We start from the raw sequence: 12380 nt of genomic DNA on the forward strand, positions 1-12380 counted from the left end.
TACACCTGATAGTTAGCTTGATCAATTTCTCCTTCAAAGACGAAAATTTTCATCACATGCCACAATTTTGTTTGCATTACAGACAGCAGAAGGGTCATTAAAACATTTCCTAGAGTGCTTTATTCCGCAAATTAGGTATCCATAACATGCAAACTATACCTCACAACATGTCTTTGATATCTTCTTGCCTTGGAGAAGTCACAAACTCTCAGAGTTAGCTGTCATTGATCACCATAAGGTTCTTGAGGGGCATGTTCAGAGACTGGGGGAAAATTGGTGTTGGGAAGATGTGTAGTATTGGTAGGTGGCCTATGATTTCCTTCATTCAACTAAAGGTAGTGCTGGAATGTCATAGTGTTGGGTCTATGTTCTGGTCAGTCAGAATACCCTCCTATTCAGGAAAACAAGTGCTTATAAGTACCGATACTTTAAATGTATTGTCTAACACTTGCCACATGACTTGAATATAGATACACACTGGTTGCGTAATGTCATAAATAATGATTTTAAGCAATGTTTTCATCCTTAGGCCAGAATTCTTCCAACAAGTACCAAGTCACTGCCATGAATGTGCTAGGAAGCTATCTGTACCTGGGGACAACCTGGGGCAACATCATTATCACCGACTCAGTCACTCTCAAACCCCTAAGTGTCTTTAAGTGCCACTGTGCAAAGGAGTTCTATATCAGAAGCATCTTTCCCTTGCTCTCAGAGGAGGGAGCCATCAATTCAGATGACTCCTTCTGTAGTCCCGGCATTGTCACTCTCGGAAAAGGATATATCGATATCATCAAAGAATCAAAGGCACCATCCCCAAAATCTCGTACTGAGAGTGACCCCCCTGACCTTGAGAGTCGACCTAGAACTCAGACCTTGACGCAGGACTTGATATCACGAGACCCAACCCTTAACCATAACTTTGTCCTTTCGTGGTGGGCTCGAGGGTGGGAGCACTTCTGAGAGCTAGGGAGCTTACTCTTGGTAGTCTTTGACAAGGTGGTTGAGAACAACACAGGCACATGACTCGGTTTAGGTGCTACCAGTGAATCACAGCATGTTAATGTACCTACCAAGGCTGTGCAATAGAGACTCTAATCTATACCACCTCTTGTGTTCCCTGAATGCAACAGTTCCAAGTTTCACAAAAGGCTGCATATACATTCTCAGACAGAAAGAGGAAAGAACTTATCTTCAGCTGATTCTAAAGGTCAGAGGTCTTCACACTTCAGGCTGCAGACTCAGTCTCATCTCAAGGTCAGTGGATGACCCACATGGAAGAGAAATCACCATTATTTTTTATTCTTATGAAAATGATGACCATGAGATTGTTTTCAGACCAGATTCCTGTCTCACCATGGATTTACTTACATGGGTTTTGTCATTTTACGTGAATTAAAAATCTATATATACATGATCTGTATATGTACCTCCACCAGTGCAATAAGCGTTATTTCATATTGAGACAGTTTTTCTGTATATTTGTATGCATGTATAAATGTAAGTATGTATACTAGAACCCCTGTCAACTACTGAAGTATTTCTTTGAGCTGAGTGTTTTGTTGCAGTCATTTAATTTGTTATTTGACATGCATTTAACAAGAATTTAGTGTACATTGTATTTGACGTATTAAAGTGCTAGTTTTGTTTATTTATCTCCAATGTACAGAAACTACCTAGAGTTGTACATAGGTCCAAGTTATTTAATATGTTAATTAACTGCTTGTTGATCATTCATTCCATTTGTCTTCTCTGAAGCTGTTGCTGGTAGTGTTGGTGCATGGAGTTTACATTCTCGGTATAACAGTGTTTAAGTTGATGCTAATGTTATAGCTGTCTACGGACTCGGTGAGCAAATAGCATCTGAAGCCTTCTTGGTGCAGACATATTTGTGGGGGTTCATGGAAAACATGGGTCAGTGGACAAAAAACTACAATGTATATTTTAAATTGCTCAGAATGCTAATTATTTAGGAATGGAAATAAGTACAAGAAGAAGTGGGGGTGGAGAAACTGGGATTCAAGGTAATTTGTTTGATGTTTTCACAATTTATTTTTTAGGTTTTAATAAATTGACGAGGATATTTTATGGGTTATCTTCTTTGCTCTTTTCCACACATTCAGGATCATTTATTTATCAGTATATCGTTTTAAATAGTTGATTTATATTGGTGGCAACTGTCTTATAGGATTTGTTTCTACCTTTTACTTAATTTTGGTCCACTGATTACAAAAAATATTGCTTTTCTTTAAGTTTGTATTTAATTTTTAAGTATTTTTGAGCTAGAGCATTCATAACCAAGTTATTAAGAGAGTCATTTCTTGGGAGTTATAGAAGCACATATTCATTCACATTTCAAAATTCTCAACATCCCACACATAAAACACAAATTGCTGTTGTCCCCATTTAAAAAACACGCAACTTGATACCAGTGTAAATAAAAATGAAAACAAATCAAAGATATAAAAGCAAACTATTCTGTTCAACTGATGTAAATCCTTGAAATTTAAAAAGTAAATGTGTGACCAGAGGCAGATTTTTTAATCAAAATTATGTAATTGTCTTATGCCCTGAAGCAGACTTAGTTCTGGGTAGAGATCCATGGTTCTCTACAACAGTATGAGGGTAAGGGGTGAAGAGAATCAGGGGTTTCTGGTGGCAGAAAAGATGAGGAAGAAACCAGGCTGTCATGTTAGTAGTGTCTCACATATTGTGTGCACCAAATATTGCGTGAATAAAATGCTGTCCAGCTGACCTCTTGAACTTGTCTGTGTTGGTGTTTTCTTTTTCAACTCATGCATCAGGTCTCTTTCACTGGAGTCAGTGACAGTGAGTTGAGATTTATGCCGCACTCAGCAATATTCCAGCTATATGGCAGCAGTCTTTAAATAATTGATTCTTGATGAGACAATCCAGTGATCAACAACATGAGCATCCATCTGCACAAATGGGAATCGATGACATGTATCAACCAAGTCAGCGAGCCTGACCACCCGATCCTTTTAGTCGCCTCTTACGACAAGCATAGTCACCTTTTATTGTAAGCTTGGGTTGCTAAAGGCCTATTCTACCCCAGACCTTCATGGGTCAGCACCATGAACTCTTTTGAGTATACATTCACTGGAACTGTTTGAATTTGTACAGCTTGCAACTAGGCTGTCAATCGTCTTGGTGTGGTTGCCAGGGAATATGTTTGACACTGAATCTGGTCAATGGATGAGGTTGAAAGATATTTAAAATTAATGTAACCAAGCAAAGTCTGTTGAAAAGTCAAATACAAATGCAGGTCGAAACTGATAATGATCAAAATTCAATCCATGTGGACAAAGTTGCATGTAATAATGGTGACTCATTGAACAAGTTGTTGTCCAGCATGAGGACTGTTCAGCCTCAGTACTACTAAATGTAGTCACTACACTGATCCTTTGTCAGTACATTCTGGATACATTTGTTGGTATCCATAATGCTTTTCTACTTTGTACTTCCCAACTTCTAAAATACCACTCGAAGTTACAGCACCAATTCACCAGCCTGCAAGTCTAACCCGCTCAGTCATCTTGGCTTCCACAAAACTGAAAGTTTTTCATCTGGTAGTGAGGGTCTACACCGAGAGTGCTCCAAAATCATGAGACTTAAAACACAAAGTACTCAAATCTGTACTCTACTGAGAAAGTGTTATACTAAATTACAAGTTACATTCGACCCCTTTTTCTTGCCGAAAACAAGAAGAAAAAAAAGCATCAAAGCAATTCCAGTAATAGATTTATTTCACCAAACGTTGTTACTATCCAAGGTCTTCCATACAAACACAAGCATACATGTCCCCAGACACCCCTGAAATGTCAACAATAAACAATCTCAGTATTAAAATGCTGTAATCTCAACAATATATAAATACAAATATTGAAAACACTTCCACTTTGTTCCGTCCTGAATTTTTCATACCTTAAACTTAATAGAAGTCATAAACTTTCTAGGTACATATGGAGTACGTGTCCACAGTACAGACGACAGACATCTTTGGCACACAGTTGGTATGTACAGCAACCAGGAGACATCTTTAGTATGCATCATGGACGTATCGTACACATCTCTCCAACAGGAGCAATGTCTATACTGTACTGGTAACAAGTAATGTCTGGCTATTTACAATTACTTGAAGTTTACAGATTTTGAAATGACAATTGCATGTTATCAAACCAACCTCAACACTAAACACAAGTTGAAAAATCTTCATATTCACCTTGTCAGTCACATAATCTGTACATCAAATATAACTAAACATAAACTCAGTGATAGATATTACAAGTAATCATGTGATTATGTGAGACTTACATAGTAAGTATTTCCTAGTCTACAGCATGCAGCTTGACCTCTCACCCATGGAACTCATATTGTTTTTTTCACACTGTATGAAGACAAATCTACTCTAGAACAGTCCTTGCATTGCTATAGCCAATGTCTCTCTGTACAACACATCAACAGAGCTTCATATTCCTGTGACCTCCCAGGAGCTGCCAGCTATGTACATGTTGTACACAGTGTGTGTATGTACATACTGAACTGTTCAACATCAATGTATTTACTTATCACTACCCCATATTTCACACTTAAGTCTCTTCTGTCTTAGGCAATGGCCATACTAATCAATTAATTATTTGCAACCAACATGCAACACAAATTATATATAAATGTATAGGAAACTAGACAGGCACAAGTGATGACACAATATTGTTAAACATGACATATACAGCAGTGTTCGCGGTAGGTTTAGTACGGGTGCGTGCAGAAACAAAATTAAGAATATGTAGTCCAAATCTTTTGTGCATGAAATTTTTATTCCAATCCCAAATCATTTCAAAATGTATTGTTTTTTATATTTTGCTGTATTAAGGTACTTTTTAAAATTAAGTAGATCAGAATCTATCTGTCTAAAACACACACGCATACTGTTTGCATGAAAAATGCAGGTTTCTGTATTAATGAGAACACTGAATATACAGGGAGCTGTAAGGGCTCAAACATGTAGTTCTTATGTAACATACAATCAGACGTGACATGAGTTCACTTTATATACACTAAATACATACTGTATGCAATATTACGTCAGACAGTTGTGACTGGATACTTGGTTTCATCTTACCCAACATTCTCATCAATCTTCTATAGGGGTGCTTGGCCACTATCCTCGATAATCGCTTACACGTTCCGATAAATCTCCACTATAACCTGGATGTATCTACTGCATGATTTTGTTACCTCCCTTGTCTGGCGTTTAACCAATCAACTGTCTACACTGGGAAGTTGAGCATACCAGTCACAACTCACTTTCACTTCTTAAATTATCCAATCAATTAAACTTGGCAACACAAATGACGCAATGGTACTCTGAAAGACGTAGAGGGAGTTCTTGCATATATTTTCTTAAAAAATCTGAGTCGCACTGTGAGCCAACCTTCATGGCTGCGATCACTATCTTTATTGACACTGGCAAGCTCAGTTGTAACAGTGGCTTAGCTGATTGACTACTGTGAGAAAGTGAAGCAAGCAAAGGGAGGTAATAAAATAATCAAGTCGAGCCATAGATGCATACAGTGGAGATTTATTAGAATGTATACCCTGCAGATTATCAAAGATGCATGGCCACTTGCACAAAGCAATCTTAGCCTAGGAGTTATGAGTTACGTGGTGCTAAGATTGTTTTGTGGAATGGGATACAGTCCGGTCTCATCCTCCTAAGTGACTGCCATGACACCTGGCAAGCAGGACCAAATATACAGGTACTTCACACTCTGAGTCTCTTGATATGCTCTGTGTCTTGCATACACAGGATTACGCCACATCACTACTTCTGGAATCCACACAGTCTATGCATATTGTACCCAATCCTTCAAAAATAAATCCCTAATGCACCTCCTCTATACAATCAACAGTGTAATAATATTAGCTCCTGATGAAACTATAGCAAGCCTTCAAAATTCATGTTCTAAGACAAATAAAAATCCCATCCTCATTGATGAGAGGCACATGAAAACTATAATTCAGGACTAGGTTTCAAGTTCTGCCACAAATAGAATGAATGAAACTAACAGAAAATGTAGACACAGCAGTTTGCATATGTCTTGCTCAAGCAGGACTAGTTAGCAACTCTGGACTAGTTTATAAGATAAACAAAACTGAGAACAATGAAGGCTGTCTCAACAATGCCACATTTTCCCTGATTCACACACCATGAGGCTAAGTGTAACAGACACTGATACCCACAGGTACACCTCAGGTATTTAGCAAAAGCCACCACACACATCCCAGATGAAACTCCTTCATCATGACAAAGACGGAAGTCCTTGACATGTAACATAGTTTACATCCTCATGAATCTTAGAGCACAAGATACACTTGCGATCAGACTATCTTCGCAAATTAAACATTACTCACACACATTATCATAAGTTTATATAATTCCTATCTCTTTGCAGAAGACGTAGCTCCCATACATCAACAACGGCTTCCGGTTGTCTTATCTCATCACAGAACACATAATTCACATACTTGGGTCTTGATCCATCAAGGGTTTCTAACTTCACCACCTGTTACAACTCTATAGTTTATCATAGACTTATGAATGTTCTACATTTAGTGGATTGGAACCCTGATCACAAGTTAAGATATTCTTACCTTAACAAGTATCTCCCATCCCCCAACACAGTTAGGCCACTCTCATGCATATACTTACAGTATGATGCAGAAGGTGCAGCTCCCATAACATCAACACTGACTAACGACTTACCAAAGGCATGTATCTTCTCTCATTATATAACCATGTAAACAGGATAGTCACACAGGTGTGCAATATGGATGAACCATACTGAACCTTTGCTGCTACTATGATTTGTTTAATAGCATGGCATGGAAGGTAGAGCTCCAATACCTTAACACTGCCTAACGTACAGGCATGTATATATCTTCTTGCATACCAGGGCAACTCTGAATCCAAGTGTTGGGAACAAAACAATTATATCACATCATTAAGTCTTTTAAAAATATAAACAAATACCATTATGCTAGCACACAATGTCAAGATAAGGAAATATAAATGGATTCTAGCCAAGCCTTTCACACTTATAAAACCACACAGCTTACTTCCGCCACGAGAATAAGGTAACCATGTATTACACAGTCTATTCTCAGTACAAGTCAACGTAATGCAAAAACAAAAGCAATACAAAATCAAACTAGATATCATGTATGCACTCTTTAATGCATAGTGTGAATAAAATCTGTTCAAAATTAAAAGTTAACTCATCAGGTCTGTCAAGTAACAAAAAATAGATAATGTCTTCCAGATTCTTCCCACCAAAGTTCTCATGAAAGTGCAGAGCATTACTGGCTGTCTAACTCATTTGTATAACAGGGTATCATTTTATAGGTTGGGTCTCTACATAACAGGGTATCATTGTCTAAGGTGGGTTTCTACATAACAGGATGTCACTGTATAGGGAAGGTCTCTACATCACTAGGTGTCACTGTATGGTGTGGGTACCTGCACAACAGGGTATAATTAAACAGGGGAGGTCTCTACATAACAGAGTATCATTGTATAGGGTCTGTCTCTACATAACAGGGTATCATTGTATTGGGTGGGTCTCTACATAACAGGGTATCATTGTATAGGGTCTGTCTCTACATAACAGGGTTTCATTGTACTGGGTGGGTCTCTACATAACAGGGTTTCATTGTATAGGGTGGGTCTCTACATAACAGGGTATCATTGTATAGGGTCTGTCTCTACATAACAGGGTTTCATTGTACTGGGTGGGTCTCTACATAACATACATAACAGGGTTTCATTGTATAGGGTGGGTCTCTACATAACAGAGTATCAAATTATAAGGGTCAGTAATATCAGTGACACATTGCACAGAGAGCCTTAACTCAGAAAACTTGCATGTCATCTATACACCTTCGTTCGTGTAGTATTTCATCAATGCATTTCAGAACCACAGGCATGTGTATCTTTAGTGTTTCACAATATGATCCTATGCAGAGCACCTCTAGATTAAAACAAACACTGTGACAGTTTTGTGACCAGGTAGCTGCACTAACAGCTGCTGCACCGAACTTAGTGCTGTACTGCTGAACAGGGCCTAGATTTTCGAAGGTCTCATGAAGACAAGATATTAACATTAACTTATGACTATCTTAGCTCTAAGAGAGCTTCGAAAATCTCAGCCCTGTTGTATAGCTGCACATCTTCTTGTTCTCTCTTAGGATTAATGCACTTCAGCTGTGTGATGAGATGAGCATCTCTCCACACCTGAGTCTGAATCTGAGCCATTGACATCCACACAAAGACGCTTCACTGGTCGTGGCTCCTCTTCCTCCACATCAGCGTTGTTGGAGGAGTTGGTAAGGTGGAGGCCCTTCTCTATCTCCACGAACACCTCTGACAGAGCAGCACAGAGCTTGTCTATGTCGTCAGTGGTGAAACACATGGGTGGCTTAAACTTCAGCACATTCCTCTCTGGTCCATCCCGGCTGTACAGAATACCCTTCTCCTTCAAACTGCCGAAAATGTAAACCGTTAATACCGATTCACAATGGTCTTATTGCAATTAGATATATAGTAGGACTATACTGCTCAAATTACAATAATCCACCCAGATGAATGTGTGGAGTGTGCATAAGTACAGCCTACATGGAGGGCGACTTCTTTCTGAACACCTCATCAAATAGACATTTATCACTTGCCACTGAACTCAATGCTGGACAAGATGTAGACTCTCATACTGCACTAGTCAACATCAAGGAATGAATGGACATCTGTACATATAAAAGTCTGAACCAAACAATCCTGTGACTGACATGAACAGCCATCTGGTCATGTTAACATACCATCGACTGAGGCACTTAGTCTGAACCAGATGACATTGTGACATGTCACAAGCAGTGTGGTCCAGTCATCTTGGCATGTTAACATACAAACACCCACGTTCTGGACCTAACCAACCACCCCAATGTCACACCTGCTTGAAGACCCACAGTGGAATGAATCCATTCACTCACCTTGCAATGGCATATTCAGCCTCTTTCGTGGCGGCTTCCCTCGTGCCATGGTCCTTTACAAGATCAATCCCCACAAACATGCCCTGGCCTCTGCAATGTATCAACACAAAAAATCCTTCACACATGAACATGGATGCTGACCTGTTATCAAATCAAAACTGCAATTTTTGTGACATGTGCATAATACATCAATATCACAAATATATGATTATTACTTTACGTATTATTCACAGGAATCACATTTACAATATTATCAATACTATTACATGCAGAAGCAAGTGTATATATAGTAACAAGGTTATTGCTTAACCCAATATGAGCAGTAACTAGACTCAACTGTAATAACACTGCTACTCAGTCAGTCAGTCTGAAGGCTGAGGTCATCATCTCCTATAATGTCCTGTCCTCTCCTACAAACATACCTGACATCACGAATAATGTCCCGTCCTCCCATACAACCATACCTGACATCACCAATAATGTCCCATCCTCCCCTACAGCTATATCTGATAATAATGTTCCGTCCTCCCTACAGCTGTACCTGACACCTCCAATAATGTCGTGTCCTCCCCTACAGATATACCTGACAATAATGTCCCGTCCTCCCCTACAACCATACCTGACAATAATGTCCCGTCCTCCCCTACAACCATACCTGACAATAATGTCCCGTCCTCCCCTACAACCATACCTGACAATAATGTCCCGTTCTCCCCTTCAACCATACCTGACATCTCCAATGATGTTGTAGCGTGATTTCATTTCCCTCAGCTTGTCCAGGTAGTAACCCCCTATCTTAACAGCATTTTCCTGCAGTTTGTCATCCCGAATAACATCGAGAACAGCCAGAGATATCGCACAGGACACCGGGTTGCCTGCAAACTGAAATAGTCTCCACCATTACATTAACATGGAAATAGAAAACAAATGTGCTATGACAGTGTTTTATTTGATATATATGTGTAAAGCAAAGGTCCGACTTAAATGTTTTCTACATTCAGTTCCTGGAAGGAATAAAAAGAGTGTTACATAACAGTCAGCTTTAACACATATTAAACAATACCTTTAAACCTTTGTAGGTATTGTACAAGACAGATTATACACCAGTTCTATTCTGTTTAACTTCTGTACATCACATAGTTTATTCATTCCATGGTAGGGGTGACAAGTATTACACAACCCTGTCAGTGTAAGAAACGTACACAGTGTCGGCGTTACTATTGATGCAAACGTTTGTGCTTCTCCTTACTGTGTTGAAGTATTCCACTCCTGCTGACATAAAGCTGGCAGCAACTTCAGGCGTGGTTACCACTGCAGCAATCGGGTGACCGTTACCCATGGGTTTCCCCATTGTCACTATATCAGGAACAACGTCTGCAACCACAAGCACATGAGTGGGGGTTATCAATGTTGAAGGTGGGCAAAACACTCTTAAGCTGCCTCAACTCACTGACAACAAGCACACGAGTGGGGGTTATCAATGTTGATGGTTGTCTAAACACTCTTAAGCTGCCTCAACTCACTGACAACAAGCACACGAGTGGGGGTTATCAATGTTTGTTAAATACTCTTCCATTATCTCAACTCACTGACAACAAGTACACGAGTGGGGTTATCGATGTTGTAGGTTGGCTAAACACTCAAACGCAATCTCAACTCACTTACAACCACACTCACACAACCACACACACAAGGATTCATAATAATTAAGACTGCAATTTCTAACAGTAATAAACCCCATTTCACCTTCAAAACCTCCCTACCTTGTGTCTCAAAAGCCCAGAAGTGTGAGCCTGCACGTCCAAAGCCCACCTGAACCTCGTCTGCGATACACAGTCCTCCAGCCTCCCGAACATACCTGCATGGCAATGGTGGATGGATAGGAACACCTAACACATGACGGAATAATGTGAATGTCATAGTACTACAGTAAAACATGAAACAGCCTGGGTTACTAGTACTTCGTTTGAGTAGCATAGTATCAGAATTAGCTTCATATTTCTTTACCATGTGTCAGTTTATGGAATGGCTTGCTGGGCAAAGTTATTAGTTTTAGGCCTGCTATTGTTGATGTCCCTTATTGATCTGTTGCAGTGGCAGAAACCACAGCTTGCCCACTACCTGAACTGAGAAAACTACGACATCCTGTCATACATGTAGTATTTGTAAGTTCAGATGTGGCAGTAACAACAGTTGAAGTCCTAGCATAGCTCTGGTGATAGTGGCGCTGCTTCTTAAGCTGCCTGACTAATTTCATCTCCTATTTGGTCAATCACAAGGACAAGTCTCAAGGTACAAAAACATGGCTAAACTCACTTAAAGACTTTCTTGAGGTATCCAGGAGGGTATATAATCTGGCCGCCACAACTCTGTATGGACTCTGCCAAGTAGCAACTGACATTCTTGCCAGCCTTGTGGATGTTATCGATGATGTCCTTGACGTCATCTGCATACTTTTGCCCCAGCTCCTCCATACTGAAGTCGCAGTCGCGGTACTTCCCTCGGAAAGTGTCTGGACATGACGCCTGTGTGTGCAGAGAGTCTGAGTTGTAAACTTTTATCGAATAATCTTGAATAAAGATATCACAAAACTCACAAGCGATTCTGCTTGTAATACACCATCAGTCTTCAGTTACTTCAGCTTGTAAACAGTAGTAACAGTTGACCTGAGTGTAGCCAGCTTCAGCAGCAGAATACTCTCATTACAGTTGATCATGGTAACAATGCATGGCATCACCACAGCCTGCAGGGCTCACCACAAACAAATGTCACTGCAGTGACACCTCCATGATAATGGACACAACCATCACAGACTTTGGGATTTGGTTCTGGACACCAAAGATGACCAACCATGGATCACAATCTGCAGTAATTGAAGGATTTCATACCGGCAGATCCCGGTGGCTTAAGGGCACATGCCACTGCATCTCAGGTTGCCTGGCGACCAAGCCTGGCCATATTGTTGCAAGTCTAAAGAGGGCACGATTTCACAAAGCTCTCCTAAGCATAATCGTACCATTTCTTGTAGCATTTGTACCTCCTATTCTGTAACATTGACTTATGGTAGTTGCAGCACTACGAGCGCTTTGTGAAACTGGGCCCAGGAGACATGAGATGCAGCGGGCTCAGATAGGATATGTGACTGATGTAGGCACTCCTGGGCATGGAATAAATGGAAAATAAAAAAATATTTACCATTCAGTCACTATAAATTTTCTGCATGACTGGTAACATTTTGGTATAGGAAGTTTTCATGTTAGAAACTAAAAACTGTTTAAAACTGGATCTAATGTAATATCAGGCAGGTTTAGAGCAGTGAT

At 39.8% G+C, this 12380-nt stretch overlaps 2 protein-coding genes across 4 annotated transcripts in view; one reads left to right on the forward strand and one right to left on the reverse strand.

The window, feature by feature from the left end:
* LOC137285212 (leucine-rich repeat serine/threonine-protein kinase 1-like) overlaps positions 1-2760 on the forward strand; it is a 51246-nt gene extending 48486 nt beyond the window's left edge. The window contains exon 33 of the mRNA XM_067817487.1: positions 530-2760. Coding sequence (XP_067673588.1) covers positions 530-960 — 431 coding nt within the window. The 3' untranslated portion in view covers positions 961-2760. The remainder of the gene's footprint in view (positions 1-529) is intronic.
* Positions 2761-3746: 986 nt separating this feature from the next.
* The window catches only part of LOC137285210 (5-phosphohydroxy-L-lysine phospho-lyase-like), a 33507-nt gene continuing 24873 nt past the window's right edge, over positions 3747-12380 (reverse strand). For all 3 annotated transcript variants that reach the window (XM_067817479.1, XM_067817481.1, XM_067817480.1), the window contains exons 5-10: positions 11377-11585; positions 10824-10918; positions 10310-10434; positions 9788-9942; positions 9061-9150; positions 3747-8559 (exon numbers count right to left, since the gene is read on the reverse strand). In XM_067817479.1, the coding sequence (XP_067673580.1) occupies positions 8268-8559; positions 9061-9150; positions 9788-9942; positions 10310-10434; positions 10824-10918; positions 11377-11585 (966 nt within the window). In that variant the 3' untranslated portion in view covers positions 3747-8267. The remainder of the gene's footprint in view (positions 8560-9060; positions 9151-9787; positions 9943-10309; positions 10435-10823; positions 10919-11376; positions 11586-12380) is intronic.

Source organism: Haliotis asinina, chromosome 5, assembly GCF_037392515.1.
Source record: "Haliotis asinina isolate JCU_RB_2024 chromosome 5, JCU_Hal_asi_v2, whole genome shotgun sequence".
Taxonomy (NCBI): domain Eukaryota; kingdom Metazoa; phylum Mollusca; class Gastropoda; order Lepetellida; family Haliotidae; genus Haliotis; species Haliotis asinina.